This window comes from Hippoglossus hippoglossus, chromosome 17 (assembly GCF_009819705.1).
Source record: "Hippoglossus hippoglossus isolate fHipHip1 chromosome 17, fHipHip1.pri, whole genome shotgun sequence".
NCBI lineage: Eukaryota > Metazoa > Chordata > Actinopteri > Pleuronectiformes > Pleuronectidae > Hippoglossus > Hippoglossus hippoglossus.
The window spans coordinates 8,065,972-8,084,059 of record NC_047167.1 but is presented as its reverse complement, the minus strand read 5'-3'; the positions used below and the strand labels follow the sequence as shown (position 1 = coordinate 8,084,059).

Sequence of the window (18,088 nt, the reverse complement as noted above, 5' to 3'; positions counted from 1 at the left end):
ACATGTGTTTTAATCTACCAATGTGTGTTATATTGCTCATGAATTCACATTTTTATTTGACAGAAGGAGAATGTGTTATTCGTGCATTCCAAATCTATTATGAGCCCATGCTGTTTTGTATCCACCCTGACTGTGTGTGATCCATCAGCAGACAGAAAAACAGTGGCAGATAAATCCAGTCCATTATGATTATTAAAGGGAAACCAGGCAAATGCCTTCAGACTCATCAGCCTCCTTGTTGTCCTCCCACCCCATTAGGATATTATGTAATGAGTACTTTAGTTTTTTTAATAATCTAGTGGGGCCTGCAGCAGAAATTCATTGGTCCACATATGAGCACACCATATCAACCTTTATTCATTGTGGTGTGACGGCCTGTCAGGGTGGGGGATGGTATATGTCTACATTTCTCTGTGGCCTTTGTACTCGCATGAATACATATCGTCACGGGTCTTTTATTCTATTCATGTATTTCAGGACATTGTTTTAATTTTAGCTAGCAGTGCGAGCGTCACTTTATGATAGAATTTGCTCAGATTTAATCTGCGACCCTAGAGAAGGATGCTGATTTAAGGGTTCATCACAGCGGCAGGGCAGTCGGTCGGCGAGGCTGGAGAAACCCCCCCCCCCAGGGGAAATGAGGTGGCTTTGCTCTTTCAGACGGAAATCCAGCCTCCTCCTCCTCCTCCGTCTCCACGCTCAATCCTCTGTGTCACACAAATATAATCTCAAGTCTTTGCAGCAAAAATAAAAGCTCTGACACTTACTGCTCCCCAATGGGCTAAAGGAACAAAGGGCCACTCACACACACACACAGCTGTTTTCACGCCTGACTGGGCCTTTCCAGCTGCCATACGGTGGGACTGCAGGTGAATCTCATTGTGGCGTCTCTCACTGAGGAATTAGGACAATTCCGTGGGTGTCTTGTTTATAATTGTCTGCCACACTTGAAGGGGATTAGATCTAATCCCCCGGGTATGGTCATTTTAAGAATTGAGAATATTGTTGCTCTATGTATGTGTGTTATTTGGCAGGTAGTGGTGATGCTGGAATGGAGAAACTGCGCCCCCTGCTGGATTTCCAGTGCAGCCTGACAATTCAACTATTGTATTTGAGGGCATGTTTGCTTGTTTGAAAATAGACATCATCATCATCATCTATTTTCTCTGATTTTTATTAAAAACAAACATTGTTAAAATTGTGGAAATTGCTAGAGAGAGAAATCAACAGGTTGGTTTACATTTGTCTTTCATGTACACATCATGCAGCATTCAACAAGTACTTTACATGTCTTGATATATTTTACACACATTTTATTTTATTCAAAAAGTGCTGATCTGCTGCAATTATGGAAATTGCAGCCTCTGCTTTTTCTCTATAAACAGAGAAGCACCTGGGATAAGGACCATTTTATCATGACAACAATTTACTTATAATAAATATATATTTTCATTGCATAGTTTGCAGAGGGAAGCTGCTACTTGATTGTGCAAAGATCAAGCCTAACCATGAAAACACATTTTACTGCACAAGCACTCACAACAAACCCTTGTTGAAAGCCCCACCTCTCTCATTGATGATGTAGTCTCGTTATGATGATGTCATCCCATACCAAACTTGAGTTAATGCTTGTGCAGCACAAGTCCTGGATTCAAAAACAATATCATGGAAGAAAGAGGTCAATCCAGGCACATAGCATCAACCTTAAACTGCATTTTAAGGTGCATCAGACGGAAAAGAGCATGTGTGAGAGGTTCATTATATCTGCAGACTCTGTTCTGATTTTCCAGCTCTACAGAAGTCGAGCCTTAGCGTGGGCCTGCAGGAGGGCGGCTGTGTCCGTATGGGAACCTTGCATGGCAATGGAGATGGCAGTTTGACCAAGCTGGAGGACAGAGAGAAAGAAAAGCCAAATGAAGTTCGACACACGAGATAAAGATTTACTAATCCATCTGTGATTTTAGCCATGCTAGCAGTATTCAAAATCAACAATTACTGGATGGATTTCTTTGAACTTTTGTGAGGACTTCAGCAGTCGCCTGAGGATGAATCCCACTCACTCTGTTGATCCCCTGAGATTCACTCTGGTGTTTAGAGACACAACTGCAGTGGCTGTTCTAAACCTGCCTGTTTGGAATGGTGGCCTGTGGTAATGCTGGTTGCAGCTTTCTTTCTCTGACTGTAAAAGTGACCTGCAGTCATTGAGCAGTAGAGACCCAGGCCACCGAACCCTGAAGCTGCACCTCCGCTGCTGCACAAAGAGCTGTTCACCTGTCTATTCAAAGTTCTGTGAAGCTCGACTCAGTGCACAGATCCCTGAACTGGTGAATCAGTTGCCTTTGACATGAACGCGGTGTTGTCGTGACAACGTCTCTTATGTTGATGAGTCACAGCCGCTGCCGCTTCAGAGCGCTGCATTCACAGTTTATAAATACTGAAAGTGTCTCAACACCAGATTAGACACTGCACTTCCTTGGGCCTTTAATAACCCAGTTGCCAAGCGTGAAGCCAATAAAATGAATGGTTCTTCAGATATGCGTTCCACATACAGACAGACAGAGATTTCTTAAATGATGAGACCGATTTTATTATGTAATTGCTGACATGTTCAACTGAACTAGCAAAAATATGACTATACTTTACATTCTAATGCAGACATTAGCGTGTGGCTCAGGTACAAAGCTTCTCTGCCTGGCAGGAGGACTCTTAGCATTGTGCTCATTGGAAGAGTTTCATGGTGCAGGATTGAGGCTGCACCTTGAAATCAAACACTAATCCGCATGGTTGCATTTTCAGTTCATAGGATAAATGGGTTAAGAATTCATATTTATCAGAGTTTAATTAGTCTCATTAATGAGGGTTTGTGTCAAGGTGAAATATAGTTGAATATGCTTTAGAGTCGAGACTGGACGCCTGTGGTTTATGGTCTTTTCTTCCTCTGAAACTAAGGTGGACTGCATCAAAAGTAATAGATGCATATGGAAGCCGTCTTCCCTGCCTCCACTCGCTCCAGACTGGCAGATAAATTACTGTTGGCGGATTAGCTCATCTCAGCCCAGGGAGATTTGTCTTACTGTAGCCCTGATTAATCCTGGGAAAGCTCTATTCTGCTGCATGCACACTCTCAGTCCACCCACATGCACACAGTGTGAGTCCAAACACAAACGCTTTCATACACCCAAGCTCCCTTTTGAGTTCAGTTATGTGCGTAGTAAAGTTTTGTTATAAAAACAGGATTTCACAAGAGAAATCGAGTTGGAGTTGTCCTTTTGAATTTCTGAAATCTTATTACCTGAGGGTGCTGCCTGTAGAATTTGAAAGAAAATGTTGTCCAATTATTTTTTTATTCTTTTGGAATAATTAATACCGCGACAACTGCAACTATGTATCTCACACTAGGCGGTTAGGGGATAATATTGGAAATAAATACTCCATGGGACTTGTGTGCTTCAGTGTCACCTTGTCAGTGAGGGTGAGGTCACATTGGCTCCGCTCCAGCAGCAGCCGTGCGATGTGTGTGTGGCCCCTCTCCGACGCGAACATCAGGGCCGTGGTGCCCTGGCTGTCCTGGCTGTTGGTGTCGGCTCCACAGCTCAGCAGCAGGCGGACCATCACGACTCGGCCGTGTCTCACCGCCAAGTGCAGAGCTGTTTGGCCCGTCTGTGCGGAAAAAAGAGCGAGAGAGGATGGGACACAGACGGAGATCTGTTATTGATAAAGGACTCTTTAGAGGGATGCAATTTAAGACCATATTTCACATAATGCAAGATAGTGTCATTCATTGGACCCTCCATGGCTTTTACACATCTGTGGGCCCTAAGCAGGATAAAGTTTGGGGGCCATGCATCGAAGTGGACAGACCAGTTATAGCCCTTATTCATTTGAAGTTATAAGCATAGTCCCAGTCATTAGTCAAACCAAACATAATAGTCAATTTGTATTCAAACAAAACTATTTTAGGCTTGGAATATAGATCATGCTAAAGTTTCACTTTTTAAAGGTGCCTTATTACAAAAAAAATGTTTCACTCTGACAGAGGGGGACACAGTTTTTGGATCAAACATACGTGATGATCCTCGCTGTTGCCTTATCAGACAATACTGACAGTAGCAAGCGTTATAGTAGCAAACCCTAATCCAACGAAGTACAATCTATGACTTTGGGGGCCCCCTGGTGGCTGCGGGACCCTAGTGGCTACCAGAAAGTTGTTTTATAGGGAGGGTCGGCTCTGCTGTTATATTCTCACATCTTTTAAACTGCTCCCCCAAGTCCTTCATAGCCTTCTTTAAAAGGCTCCCCTCAGAGGTGAGAAAGGAGAAATTACAGAACTGATTTGTAGTTATATGTGAAAAACAATGGAGTGACCCTTTATATTGTGTGGGAGTAGATGCAATCTTCCATTTAGACTTGAACAAGCTCCCTCATTATGGAAGTTGCTCCTCGTTGAACTCAGACAGACTAATTCTCTAGCTCCTTTTAAATCCCCTCTTAAAACTTAACCTTTCATGAAAGCTTTTACAGATGATTGACTATGGCTCTTATTTACATGTACTAATCGTAGTTATTTATAATTCAATTCTTTCTATTTTATTGTTCTATTTTCTCTGCTCTTGTTCCATTGTCTTATTTCCGTTGTTCCTTCCTTGTAAAGCACGTTGTAACAACATTAAAAAAGGTGCCGTGTAAATTAAGATTTTTATTATTTTAAAACTTAAACTCCACAGGGCGCTACCATCTTAAAGGGAGCTGTTCATTTTCTGTCATTTGAATCACAGTGTAGCCACACGTTACCTGACTGGAGTGAATGTTGATGTTGCCCAGCTCCATTATCTTCCGGACCACCTCCATGCCACCAGGGCCATCGGGGGCCGTCAGTGAGGCCAGCATCACTGCTGTGTAGCCAGCGTTGTTCTGCAGGTTAACATCACCTACACCTGAGGTACAGAGATAAAAACATCAAAATTAACATTGCAGCGATTACTTTGTAAAAAACAAACCTGGTAACGCGGTGGTATTACCTGTGTCCAGCAGCAGGCTGACGATGCCGTAGTTGCAGTGGGACACGCTGTAATGCAGCACTGTGTTGCCGTTGTCGTCGGCCAGGTTGATGAGGAAGGCCAGTAGTGAGGGTGTGGATTTCTTCACCTCCTTCAGGTACATAGCCACCCTGCTGGCCACTGAGGCCTCTTCTGCCGCCGCACTGAACCAATACTGAAACAACACGACCAGGGCCTTCCTCTGGAGAAACAGACAGGAATACAGGAAGGATGAAAACTTTGGATGATGCATTCTGACATTTGACAAGTACAGTGTACAGTACATGGACACACTTTGAAGCAGTATTAATTGACTTGTTACAGAACATAACACTTACATATTGTCACTGGATTGTCACAGTATAAAGTTAGTAACATTTCAACAATTTAGCTATTTTCACATCCGACAAACATCTAGCAACATTAGAATTTATTTTTGGTGCAGTGTTTAGTCCACTATTCACTTTATTTTGGTCTCCACCAACAAATATATGTTGGTTAAGCTTGCCTATGTGCAAAGCTAGTTGTTAACTGTGTGTATTGTTTGGTGAGGAGGTTGTATGTGCTTCATTTCTCACTGAAAACAGCCGGAAACATGGTTTCATTGGAGCAGCGAGAGTGAGTCAGTAAAGCAACAGGCTAACAAATCAAAACAATGCGCTGAGCTGAGTGATAATTCTCTGTGGGTTTGTAAATAACCCCAAAAATATCCACAATACAACATATTGATTGGGCAGCTTTAAGTTACATTTAGTAAGTTGAGTCATGTTTCCTGTTTACCTGAAGACATTTTAATTTGAATTTAAGCAGCTTCAGTATTAATTATTGACTTTCTTTAGGTTTAATGAAAAATCTCTGTTTGACAACCCATGTGACGTACCATATCATCGTTGGGGTTATGCATGTTTTCCATGTGGTCATTGAGGAACTGACATGCGGTCATAAAATCTGCACTCCCAGTCTCCCTGAAAGAGAAGAACATGTGTGCTTGGTCAACCATCAAGAGGGGGATTTACCTCACATATTCAGGAATGCATTCTAATGAAAATGAAATGAACATTTATTGTAGGAGCTATTTCATTTACTAAACCAGCACTGATAAAGCATTAGTTCTGGTCCTCTCACCTGCCCCCTGGAGTTGTTTCTGAGCCAGAGTACCTCTCCATCTGTTCTCCTGGAGGCTTTGGTTTCGTCTTGGCCATTTTCTCCGGAGCTTCTGCTTCCACAGACGCTCCGCCTCCATCTGTCCGCCCCGATCCTGCTCCTCCCGATATCATCTGTGCGTCTGGGCTCATGTGCCGCTCTCCCTCCACCCGTCTCATCTCTGGGTCCGCATCCACCTGGGCAGCAGCCATGTCTCTGGGGCTGGTGCTGCTCTCCTTCTGCTGAACGCTGTCGTTCACACCCTCACTCCTGAGATTTCCACTTGTGGTTGTTCTTTATGAAAATTAAGGAAAAGAAAATTAGGTGGGGAAAAATAAATGTGTTGCATCATTTTCAGCACTGAATTCTTGGATCTCTCAAACACTGGGATGTTTAAATTGAAAAAAAGATGTTTGAATTCCCTGAAAAACTGCATTAACTCTTTTGCTTCAGTCATCAAGCTTAAAGCCAATCCATCCATGTTCCCCATGATGTCTCATTTGGCTCATTTTGGAGTAAGGTATTTGGAAGAGATTATTCATGTTTAGGATAATTCAGGATAATCCAATCAATCTTTGAGTCCTTAAACGGCTGTGGCTGGACATTAAAAAACAGTAAAAAAAAAAAAATTCATCTGATTATTACAAACAAGTGGATTTTCTAGCCCACTCAATGATTTTGTAATTCTGAGCAGAAAAAAATACACGTTTTTCTGTCCTTCAGGATTATTCTAATTTAGAATGATTAAATACATTTTGATCTGAGGCGTTGGAAAATGAAGAATGCTCTGTTGTGGCTGAGGTAGAGCGGTCGTCCTCCAACCAGAAGGTCGGAGGTTCGATCCCAGTCTTCCCCATCTGCATGCCAAAGTGTCCTTGGGCAAGATGCTGAAACATGAATAGCCCCTGAATGTGTGTGAATGGGTGAATGGCAAACTGTAAAGTGCTTCACTGTAAAGTGCATTGAGTGGAGATCAAGACTAGAAAAGCGCAATATAAATACAGACCATTCACCATTTCATCCTCAGACATGGGAGTCCGTGCTTTAGAGGGAGTGGTATTCATCTTTCAGATTTAAATCATTATAATTTTCTCAGTCAGAGCCATGCAACAGTAGCTTAAAGAACCTCAAGTTCAGTCGAGTTCCAATAAACATTACTTTTAAGCTCGGTAAAGGCAGTGAGAGCTGTTTACTAACCCGTCATTAACACCCCCAGAATGTTGGCCTGTTGACGTCTGGACGCATCCATCTGTCTTCATGATGGATTTAGAGTCTGCAGGGAAGACGAGACACAGACGACATGATGGAATATCAACATGCAGATGAGCAGCAACGTTTTTAACATGGTTTGGATTATTAAGATTCTTTAGACGTAGCTTCACAAAAGCTGAGTCACCCATTTTTTTTTACTTCTATAAACAAACTATATACACTCAGACCAGCAAGTACCATCACTTTACATCTGATAATTAAAGTTGGAGTCTGAATTGGACAAATGAACTCCACGATTCAACCTCTTCTATAGTAAATTTTAAGAAGATGACATTTTCAGTGTTGCAGCAAAATAACAAATCGCCTTTATTTCGACAGGATTTCTGGGCTGTGAGGCAAATGTGAGCATTCGACTTTAAATGCATTCGACCTTTTGAAGACATAAACACTGGAAAAAGAAAATTGTTTTACAAATGGTAACACACAAGTGAATTAAGTTTTATTTTCAATTGTTAACTTAACAAACTTTATAAATATGTTTGTTTCCAAACAAAGTATTTTTTTAAGGCTGCGTGAAGTGCAAATTTGACTTAATTTCCTTTTGTTGACTTTTGTGGAATATGCAGAAAAACCTTGTTACTGTCTACCATGTTTTTTCTCTCAGTGAACACTAGGTACAGTGATGTGATGTACAATCTCTGGACTACAGTACCTTCATGCTGAATCCTGTCTCCATCATTGTGTCCATGTTGGATGTAGTAGGAGGTGAGGATGTCAACAAGTCCCATCATCTGCTGCTGCAGGGAGTTGACTTTCGGGTCTGGGTGTATTAGTGGTTTACCCTCCTCTCCTGACTCCCTGTCTGCACACAGACACGCCCACTGCTGATCCAGGAGCCTCTTGATCTTCTTTATGTGGGGGACGACTACTGCTGTGTCTACAGGCCCAGTTCTTACACCACTCAGGGAGCTGACGTTATCATAATCTGTTTCAACAGATCTCACCACCGTCTCATCTCCGTCCTGGTCCACAACCACCCTCTCTGCCCGGACCCACACCGCAGGATTTGTGATAAGGTGCCCCATCTTCTCGTCCTTCCTCTTGCTCTCCTCCTGCTGCTCCCTCAGCAGGCCTACGGCCCTCTGGAGCTCCAGGCCAGTTTCATGGAGCTTCTGCTCGAGCGCAGCCACCTTCGCTTGCAGGGACGTCACCGTTAGCAGCTCGTCCAGATCTGTACTAGTCCTCCACTCGTGTGTTGGATTAGAATCGTCTTGACTGACAATGTGATTTTTAGGAAACACGACATGGCTTTCATGCCTGGGCCTTTTGATTTCCCTGGTGCCATAGTGGGACAAAGTATGAGGGTCTGTGCTTCCATTCATCGAAGGGGCTTGGATCTGTGGATTCAGGCCCAGACGAAGCATTTCTCGTTCCTCTTGGAGGATGCAGATCTGAGCCCTGAGCTCCGGAATGACCCTCACCTCCATCTCCAGCTCCCCGACACGTTCAAGGGCCTCGGTCAGGCGCCTCATCAGCCCTGAGCAGTCCCGAGGACGAGGGCTATCTTGGGAGTATAAAATGTCTTCACAGGAGGTGTTTCTTCCTCCGAGGTGATCCCTAGAACTGTGGAGGCTGCCGGGGTCATCGGTGGACTCTGAGCTCTGTCTTAGTAATACTGTGAGAGGCAGACTGGAGGCACGGAGGAGATGAGGTCTGATGTGCTCACCTAAAGGTTGCTCATCAAACTCCTTGATTCTGGCCTCCATCTCTGCCAGAGACTTGAGCCCTGTGGGAGAAAGGGGTCTCCTGTGATCGCATGCCCAGGAAGTATAGCTATGATGATCGGCATCGGACAATCGGGACCTGGGGCCAATAGCTCCGGTAGATCCCCAGAGGCTGGAGCAGTGGCCAGAACCAGAAGGGTTGAGGTGCCTGGGAAGAGTGCTTGCCCGTGGGACTTTGTTCCTCCGCTGAATATGGACTCTTTTGATGGTGTTGCCTTTCTCTATGTCGTCTACGTATTTCAGGAAGTCCAGGTCAATTCGGAAGCCATAAGGGGTCTCCACTGAGTAAGGGGGCTTCCCTTTAATTCCATTCTCTTTAGTTTTGTGCGGTGAGATATTTCCTGCACACATTAAAACACCAATTTAGTATCCATCACAATAAAATGTCTCATTTAGTCAAACTCAGCTTTTTACGGACTTTCTTACCATTTTGTCTCTCCATTTTTCTTTTGTTCTGTTCTTCAAACAATTTGTTGTCACATTATCTGGTTGGACCTTTGAGTATCTGACAAAGCAAACAAGATAAAAGCAAAACAGTGGAATTAATCGAGGCCGCTACTCATGGAACACATGCTAGGGACTGTTTACGAGTGGTCGAAGTGATTATTGTGTGGTTATCTAATAAAATAATGAACAGATGAACACAGGCGTGATTCGTGGTGGCACAACTGATGATTTTTGCCGATGGTTGTGGTGACTCAGTCTTAATTTTATGAACAGCATTAGACCCGTTTTGCTCTACATTCACAATGTTATTCATTCTCCCACATGTACCGCGGATCACAAAACTAACAAACATCCAATTACACTCCAAGCACCATCTCGCTCCTCTTCTCTGTCATTCTCTTCTTCTCTACAAGATTTTTTAGTTTTTCTCACACTGTCACTGCTTCATTTCTTCCATGCACCAGCCAGTTATTATTCAACGCTGGCAGGCCTGATGTTCATTTGATTACAGCCCTGCCATCCACGACTGGAGCTGAAAATAACTTGAGACGTTCAGCCTAGCAGCATTGGCCAGCGAGGCAAAATATACTCCTCCAGACGTAAATAAAGACAACCATTGTTCTGACTCACTACGTTCCTCCCTTCCTTCTCTCACTTTCCCTCCAGTCTTCTTACAGACCTGTGGTTTACTTTTACAGAACTGTCTCTGACTGTAACTTCCCTTTTACTCTCTTGTGTTTCATTACAGTTGAAACACAGTATTTGTACCACGCAGATGGTTCAACTGCCATTTCTATTCCCTTATCTTTTTTTTTTCTTTAACTAGTCAATATATGAGTTTATTCTCTGTGTATTCCAGTCGTCACTCAGTGTCTCTCCCATCCAGCCTCACCTCCTCCCACCCCCAACCACACACGGCCCTCCCCTCTCCTGACCACCAGCCTCTCTGGCAGCTCGCTGTCCTCTTGAGGCACCGCAGCCACTGAGCCGCAGCCCCAAACAATGTCAGCTATGCAGTAAACAGACAAACACCACCAAATGGGCCTGCTGGGAATTTTATCTTCCATCTTTCACACCCTCTCTGATGGCCAAGAACAAACGGCAACAAATCAGCAAATTATGCACAGCGATGCATACGTTTTTTTACAAGCTTGGATATGTACATATGTGCTTGAACTCAATGATACTGGTTTCAGCTGTATGTGCATGCAGGACCTGCAGCAGACCATGTCTGGTAGTTTCCTGTTGGGTGGAGCTTGTCACATATAGGGTATGTTAAAATATTGGATAACAGATATTAATCTGGGAAAATATATTAAATTCCAGTTAGCAAACCTTTTTCTCAGTGAGTGTGAAGTTGCCATAAGGGCTGGATGTTATTACTAGTAGCCAATATAGTTTTGCTGCTGATCAAATCAATGCATTTTGAAGATACAGTACTGTGAAGAAGCTGTAACATATTTTTAGCCATTTGGAGGTAACCAGAAGTATAAGTACAACTATGTCAGTTAAAATTCCTGACTACTAATGAATTTAAGACCAATATTCACTCTGCTTTTAGCTCAACTAACCTTTTCCCTAACTTTAACTTTATACTGTTCATTTAACAGAAGGTTCAGGGGAGCCTTTATTGTCAAAAACAGCTGCCTGTCTCAGCTGAAGAACAAGGCTAAAAAGATCTGTGAGCAATTGAGTCAATGATTGAGCCAAAGTCAAAGACTGAGGGGAACTACAGAGTCAGGTGACAGACTTCGGACAGATACATGGATTTGTCATCATAACTAGCCCCTTTCCCATTAGACATAGACACTAGATCCATTGTTCATGTATAAGTATTGACTATAGTAGCTTAAATACAAATCACATTTTTTTTATTTTACAAAACAAGCCACATTCTCAAAAATTGGATGTCTCAAGGGAAAAAACATGAGCAGCCATTAAAGTGGACAAACATGATTAATCTGATAATGAAATAAGTAGGAGCAGCATGAACTTGAGCAAGGATTTCATGCCAGTGCTCATTTGACAATTTCTACTACTTTGCATTGTAGATTTCAGACAGACTGAATGTATCACTTTCCTGTAAAGTGACTCAGTCACCTAAAAGCATAATACTGAGCCCTCTCTGTATTTCATTCAATAACTCTTCCCACCAAGTAGCCTACTTAGAGAAAAATTCAATACACGCTTTTTACAGTAACTAAATATTGTTTTCCTAAATCTGGTAAAATGATTTATCACAGCAGCGTTCCTTCTCCTCACGGTATGTTTGGTTCTGTTGTCCACACAGAAACCTATAGTACACGGGTTTCACTGAACACACTGAAACTGATACAGCGTGCATGTTGCCACACCAGTGGACCTCGATGACACTCTTTCAGCACTCACTCTGAAAAGTCTAATTTTAGCCCATGCACGTGGGTGTAAGGCTGAAGTGCATATCATAGGAGGAAATGTAATTTTATTTGAAATTCTAACAGAAGATAATTCAGTGAACGTCCTCCGCATAGTGGGACAAACCAGGATGACAAGATTTCCATAGAGCAAGTGAAGCATTAATATAAAAGAAAAAAGCCTAATGTGGCAAGGCTGTATTTAAGCCTCTGTCAACCAATGCTGTGCAGCAGAGCACCTGTTACTGCTGATGTCTCAATCAGTCTCTATGATGGCTCCATCATCACAGTCAGAAAGTAGACGACTGCTAGATGCACTTCAAGAGCATCTCCACAATGGATGTCTACTATGTATGAAATAAAACTGTTTCCTGCTATTAGTTCATAGCAACTCAGAGTTATTCAGAAAGCTTAGTTCAGAAAAGCTGTAGCTATAGGAAAATATTTACTTTAAATTTCACGCTCATATTTTGTCCATGAAATATGAAATTGCAAGAGATGGCTGATTTACCTTCGCATACACTGGAGGCAAAGGGGATCCACCTAGCCTAGCCCTGGTCTTGACAACCCACATTGTTGAGCCAAAAAGTGCAGCGAGTTACCGCTCACTTACCAGAAAAAGTAGTGAGTCTAATATCCAGCCTTTTCTCTATGCTGTCTACTAACCTACTTGCTATCTTACATACTTTGATGGGAAGATCACTTATATTTTGTCCATTAAATATGAGACCGCAGGAGATCCCACAACCTGGAAACTTGCGGCACACTATGAAAGTGGTGTCTATCTTCTCATCTAAAATCAATATTCCTCAAATGTCAAACCAGTCCTCTGAACTTTCCTTGGATTTGTGGCTATGTCAAATGGTTTTGCCTGCTACAGCTAATCCAAAGTTGTGTGAATGTGTAGCATTTAGAAAGAGCAATATGTTCACTTTTAGACTTTAGCTTCTTCTTCTCTCAAACAAACAAAGTGAGAAACAAACTGCAGTAGCCCACATGTTTCTTACATACAAATATAGACTCGCTCATACATTTCATCCTGACCATGTTGCCACAGAGGAAACAATATAGCAGAGTAACGATCAGGCCACTGCTGTGAGTCATTGCCTAAATCTGTCCACATTTCCGTGGCACATGTTTTGATTTCGTATGCTGGGCCCACCTCACAGGAAACCCAACAAATGAAAAGTAAAAGCAGGACCAAGCCAAACAGGCCCAAGCCAAGCAGCCCTTCGCAACACGACAGTACTGCTCGGCTAGACACTGAAATGAGTTGATTTTTTGGAATAAGGTTTCCTTGGTATCCCACTATAACTCTTGTTGTAGTTAGTAATTTTTTTGGGGGAGTCCATTTTGCATGATTTGAGTTCTTTTCGACTATGTGACCCCACAACAGCTGTTCTCCTCCTCTCAGGCTCTAAAATGTGTTCCTTCTCACACAGACCTTTTGGCATCAGCATAAACCTCATAATCACAACATCTCTGTCCACAGCATTCTTTACTCTAGCCACAAACTAAATTCATGACACAGCAAGAGGCGACCTCCCACTGAAGCAAGAATAAATGCTTGAGCTTCAAATAAGCACAAATGGATCATTTATTGTTTGTTTATCGTTCAGTCAATGCTGGGACCAACAGGACGTTTGCTACAATGCAGAGTTTTAGCCATGCTAATATGGCCCATTAGTCCATTAGTGTTTGATAGAATGCCACAAAATTGGGTACACACTTTTGTTGTCCTCAGAGGATGACTCCTAACATATTTAACCTTTAGTGCCACCATGGTTGACATTTGTTGTTTTGTGTAAGGTCCTCAGCTATTGAATGGGCTGTCATGCAATTTGATGCAAACATTGGGGGCAGCTGTGGCTCAGAAGGAACAGAGGGTTCTCCACTAATCCGATGGTCCTGGGTTTGTCCCGACGCCGGTCTGCTGTTCGAAATGACCTTAAGCAAGATACTGTGCTGACGGCGTATGAATGGTGTTTGATAGAAAAAGCGTTGCATGTAGAAACGCTATATGAATGTGTGGGTGAATGCTACTTGTACTGTAAAGTGCTTTGGGGAGTTGACGGGGCTAGAAAAGTGCTACATGAATACAGTCCATTTAACATTAATGTTCCTATAATGATTAAATGCAATCACTTTGGGTGACCTTTTCATTTGGCGCCACCATCAGGTCAACATTTTTATGTTTGCTGTCAGCTTATTTCAGCCTCAGCTGGACGTTTGCCATAAATAGCGACTATTAGCAAACTAAGCTAAGATAGTGAGCGTGGTAAACATTATACCTGCTAAACGTCAGCATATTAGCATTGTCACTGTGAGCATAACAGCAGGCTGATGTTAGCATGTAGATCAATGTACAACTAACTACAGTCCGACAGAGGTGCTGCAGTTTTTCACAAGTTATGGAGTTTGTGTAGTCTCGCGTGTTTTTAGTTTCGTGGGTTCACATGGGGTGAACTTTCAGATCAGTCCCTGTGTATCCTCTATCACATTGTCCCAGTCAACCGGCCATGTTTATTATGTGTTTGGATAAAAAACACTTTTTGACACCGCAGAGCGAATGCCTGACTTCTAAAATTTTTGACAATTGACGTAATTCTGAACTTGGAAACCTAACAGTGAGGTTTAAAAACCATGACACTCTTTTCAACTTTCACCCTGTCCATCTGTTTTCACAGTATATTGTACACTGCATGTATAAATGTTTCCCTGTCAATGTTCTGTTCCTGGAAAAATGATTCCTCTCCTCCAACTTTTTGGCTGTACAGACTGTGGTTTTTCCAGCGCATAACTCTAAACCCTGTCTTCTGTTCGGAGTTGATTTAGAAACCATAGCCAACTGTTTGGACTCAATCTCCCTTTCCCCTCCTGCTTGATCCGTCTCTTCTTTTTTCTGTAAAACTTGTATTTTTCACTCACTCTCTCCAAAATGACTTCCCTAGACATTGCTCAAGTTCTATGAGTTCTTCTTCAGCTTGTATTTCATCTTGGGGATTTTGTGAGACCACTGGAGTTGTCCTGGTCCTGTTCCAATACCAACAGGGTCAGAGTTGCATTGAGGCATCTAAGCCTCATTGAGTGGTATGTGAAGCCAAAGCTCAGGATGAAACAGCTGCCAGTGGCTTCACGCATTGAGGAAAGCTATGCAATGTTAACATGGCAAGGTTAAAATAGAAAGTGTGCCGCTTGGGCGTGTGTGTTCACGTGGACATGTGTGTTTGTGTTGCTTCATGTGCATTTCTGTTCAGCATGTGTAAATAGAAATGTAATAAAAATGTAAATATAATTCAACGTTTTATCTCTAAAAGGCAAACGTATTCCCCTGAACGTCTGATCAGTATTCAGCACAGGCCCAGAAGATACACTCAGCACAATTTGTTAAACCACTTTATAGTCAAATGCTTTTCTGACCCTGAGTTTAGATCCGATTTTTATCGAAGACTTTCAAGGTCAACATTCAACATCTCGAGTTTGTGAGATAGAGACATGAGATAAATATTAAATCAGAGCTTACCTTGTGACATATGTTTAGCAGTTTCCTCCACTTTGTCCTGCTGATGTGAGGGCGTGTTTGCCAGACAGTTCACTGCAATCTGTTTTCAGCTCTGCCTGTCTGTCTGTCTCCTGAGAAGGCAGGGGAGAGCTGTCTGGGAGAGTGGCATGCAGCAGCAGTTTGGGAGATGCCAATGTGCGGCCCCTGCCATAACAGAAGCTGGGGTTGCTTGTGTGCAAAAGAGTGCATGGAGCAGGGAGGGGCTTGTGAACATGCCTTTCTTCAGTACCCACTGTCCAACCAAGACTGACAACTGGGGGGCTAGACAAGAGAAACCACGCCCACTCCTCCAGACAGCAGCCAATTGGAGTTAAGAGGCGCAGCCGGCTGTGAATGACGGCAACTCTTCTGGAACCCTGGTGACAGCCTGTCAAAGTATGGAGCATATGGTGTGAAGCAAGAGAGAGTACCAGAGTCACCTTACTGTGTACCGTCCATAATCATCTCGGATAACACCAGTGACTATGCAGTGCCTCACAGACCTCCCTGTTGCAGAGTGTAACCCTGTCCAGTGCTATGTGGTCTCTGTCCTCTATAATCAACTGAACGGGAGGAGAGAGCAGAGGGCTTGGTCCCGCTCATGAGGGTACATGTCTCTCATTCTTCATGGATCCTTTTTCAGCCCATTACCAGCATCTTCCTCTGAGGCATCACCATCATGCCAGGAAAGACATACCATCTGCTCTTTAAAAGGGCAGTCAGAGTCAACTGTTGTGTTTGATTGCTTGTTTGATTCCCGGTAACACTTAATATGTTGGGAAACATTCAAAGTTGGCTGCAGGGATGGAATTGTTGGTCTGTCCACCACTTTGGTGCAGGCTAACATATCTCAACAACTATCAGATGGATGTAGACATTCATGGTCCCCAGATGATAAGGATCGATTTTCCAACTTTTCCTCTAGCACTGTTCAGTTTTGAGTTTATCCAGTGACAAATTCTAACATTAAACTTGAAAAAAACTGTATACAGATATCCATGGTTTCCAGAGGATGAATCTTTTTTGGAAAACTTTAGCAGAGCCCTGACTTTTCCACTTGCACCGTCATGGGTTTTTCTTTTTTATTATGAAGTCTCATAAACTAATTGGTGGCCTGAAAACTATGGAACATAAATTCTAGGTGCCCATAGGATGAATCAAAATGGCTTTGGCAGTCTTACTTTTTGTCACTTTTTGTGTAGTCCACTGACATAACCTATAACTTCTCAATACATCAACATGTACTTGATGGATTGGTATAAAACGACATTCATGTTCTCCTGGGGTGTAATTGTTATAGTGTTGGTGATCCCCGAATCTTTCCTCTAGTATCACCATTTGTTGTTTGACATTTGTTGCAATGAATAAAATATCTTAACAGGTAAGGATACTGGTACAGATACGCATGTTCCCCTGAGGATGGCTTCCTTTTTTTCATATTATATTCAATACTTTGATGTATGGCCCTTGTATTTTGTGTTTAGTAATGATTAGCAAATGTTAGCATGCAAATACCCTAATATGATAAACTTGATAAACATTGCATTCACTAACAGTATGTTAGCATGATAGCTCTAGTGTTAGTATGACAGAGATGCTACCATGGCTATATGCTCTTTCTTCTCTTCCTATAGTCTGTGTTCATCCCTCTTTCTCTCTTCTCGCCATTTCTTTTTTCTGTGCCTATATTTGCGTAGGGGTGCAAGTGACTCAGTTCGCCTCCTCAGGCCATGAGAAATTGCATTTCCCACTGTACTGTATGGACCCAGCCTCCAACTGGCAGCACCCAACTTGAAAGCAAAATTACCCGGGCAATGTTTATGAAAAGTCCATGACATGATGAGGCGAGAGAGCTGCTCATGGGGTTGCAACCACCATGTTGTGCCCCGCCGGGGATGGAAAAGGAATTAGCAAGAATTAGAAAGAAATACTCCTTTTCCATTACCCAAGCAGACAACCGACTCCGAGAGGGATTGTGGTTTGACTCGAGGGAGAGAGAGAAAAAACCCCAGCCTTTATTGGACCAAACGACTGCTGACGGACTGACCACATGCGGCACAGCAGAAAAAATGTTCTCAAAGGCAATTTCATAGAAAGATTTAGAGTTGCATCATATTTGAGGAGAATGTGGGCTACAAATTCACTTTTTTATTTATAATATTAGTTGAAGAATGTGTTGTTAATTATTAACTTGTACAAATAGACGTTTTTGGCCCACACAGTGAAATGCATGAAGGAAGAGGCGGATTGCAAGCTGCAGGGTGTTCATTTTAATGTAGTTATTACTTGTGGAAACTGCCTTCTAGTGGAAAGTATAGCTGGAGGTAAGTTAAATATCACTAAGCGGCAGGTCCTCTATTTAGAAAAATCATGTTTGTGAAGCTGTGTTAATGGATAAAATAAGCCTTTATAATAACTTAATAGTTTAATTCTAATTAGTCAATTTCCATTTTTTACAATAATAATGTAACTGAAGAGACCAACAACAAATGGAAAAGTTTAAAGTAGTTTAGTCCACAAGGGGTTTGTCAT

General features: G+C 42.5%; 1 protein-coding gene across 1 annotated transcript; it reads right to left on the bottom strand.

The window, feature by feature from the left end:
- Positions 1 to 1,165: 1,165 nt before the first annotated feature.
- LOC117778225 (KN motif and ankyrin repeat domain-containing protein 4-like) lies at positions 1,166 to 16,486 on the bottom strand. Its single transcript, XM_034613626.1, has 10 exons — positions 15,539 to 16,486; positions 9,602 to 9,680; positions 8,104 to 9,516; positions 7,377 to 7,452; positions 6,162 to 6,473; positions 5,917 to 6,001; positions 5,019 to 5,238; positions 4,792 to 4,934; positions 3,460 to 3,660; positions 1,166 to 1,885 (listed from the first exon to the last, which is right to left on the bottom strand). The coding sequence occupies exons 2-10, from the start codon at positions 9,615 to 9,617 to the stop codon at positions 1,793 to 1,795; spliced, it is 2,559 nt and encodes an 852-aa protein (XP_034469517.1). The 5' UTR covers positions 9,618 to 9,680; positions 15,539 to 16,486; the 3' UTR covers positions 1,166 to 1,792.
- Positions 16,487 to 18,088: the final 1,602 nt, after the last annotated feature.

What these genes read in the sequence shown, in the direction of transcription:
- LOC117778225 (XM_034613626.1), bottom strand. An exon ending in TCTGGGGGTGTTAATGACGG is followed by an intron (nt 6,474 to 7,376) that starts GTTAGTAAACAG and finishes ATTTTCATAAAG; the next exon opens with AACAACCACAAGTGGAAATC. An exon ending in ACCTCACCCTCACTGACAAG is followed by an intron (nt 1,886 to 3,459) that starts GTGACACTGAAG and finishes TCTGTCCTCCAG; the next exon opens with CTTGGTCAAACTGCCATCTC.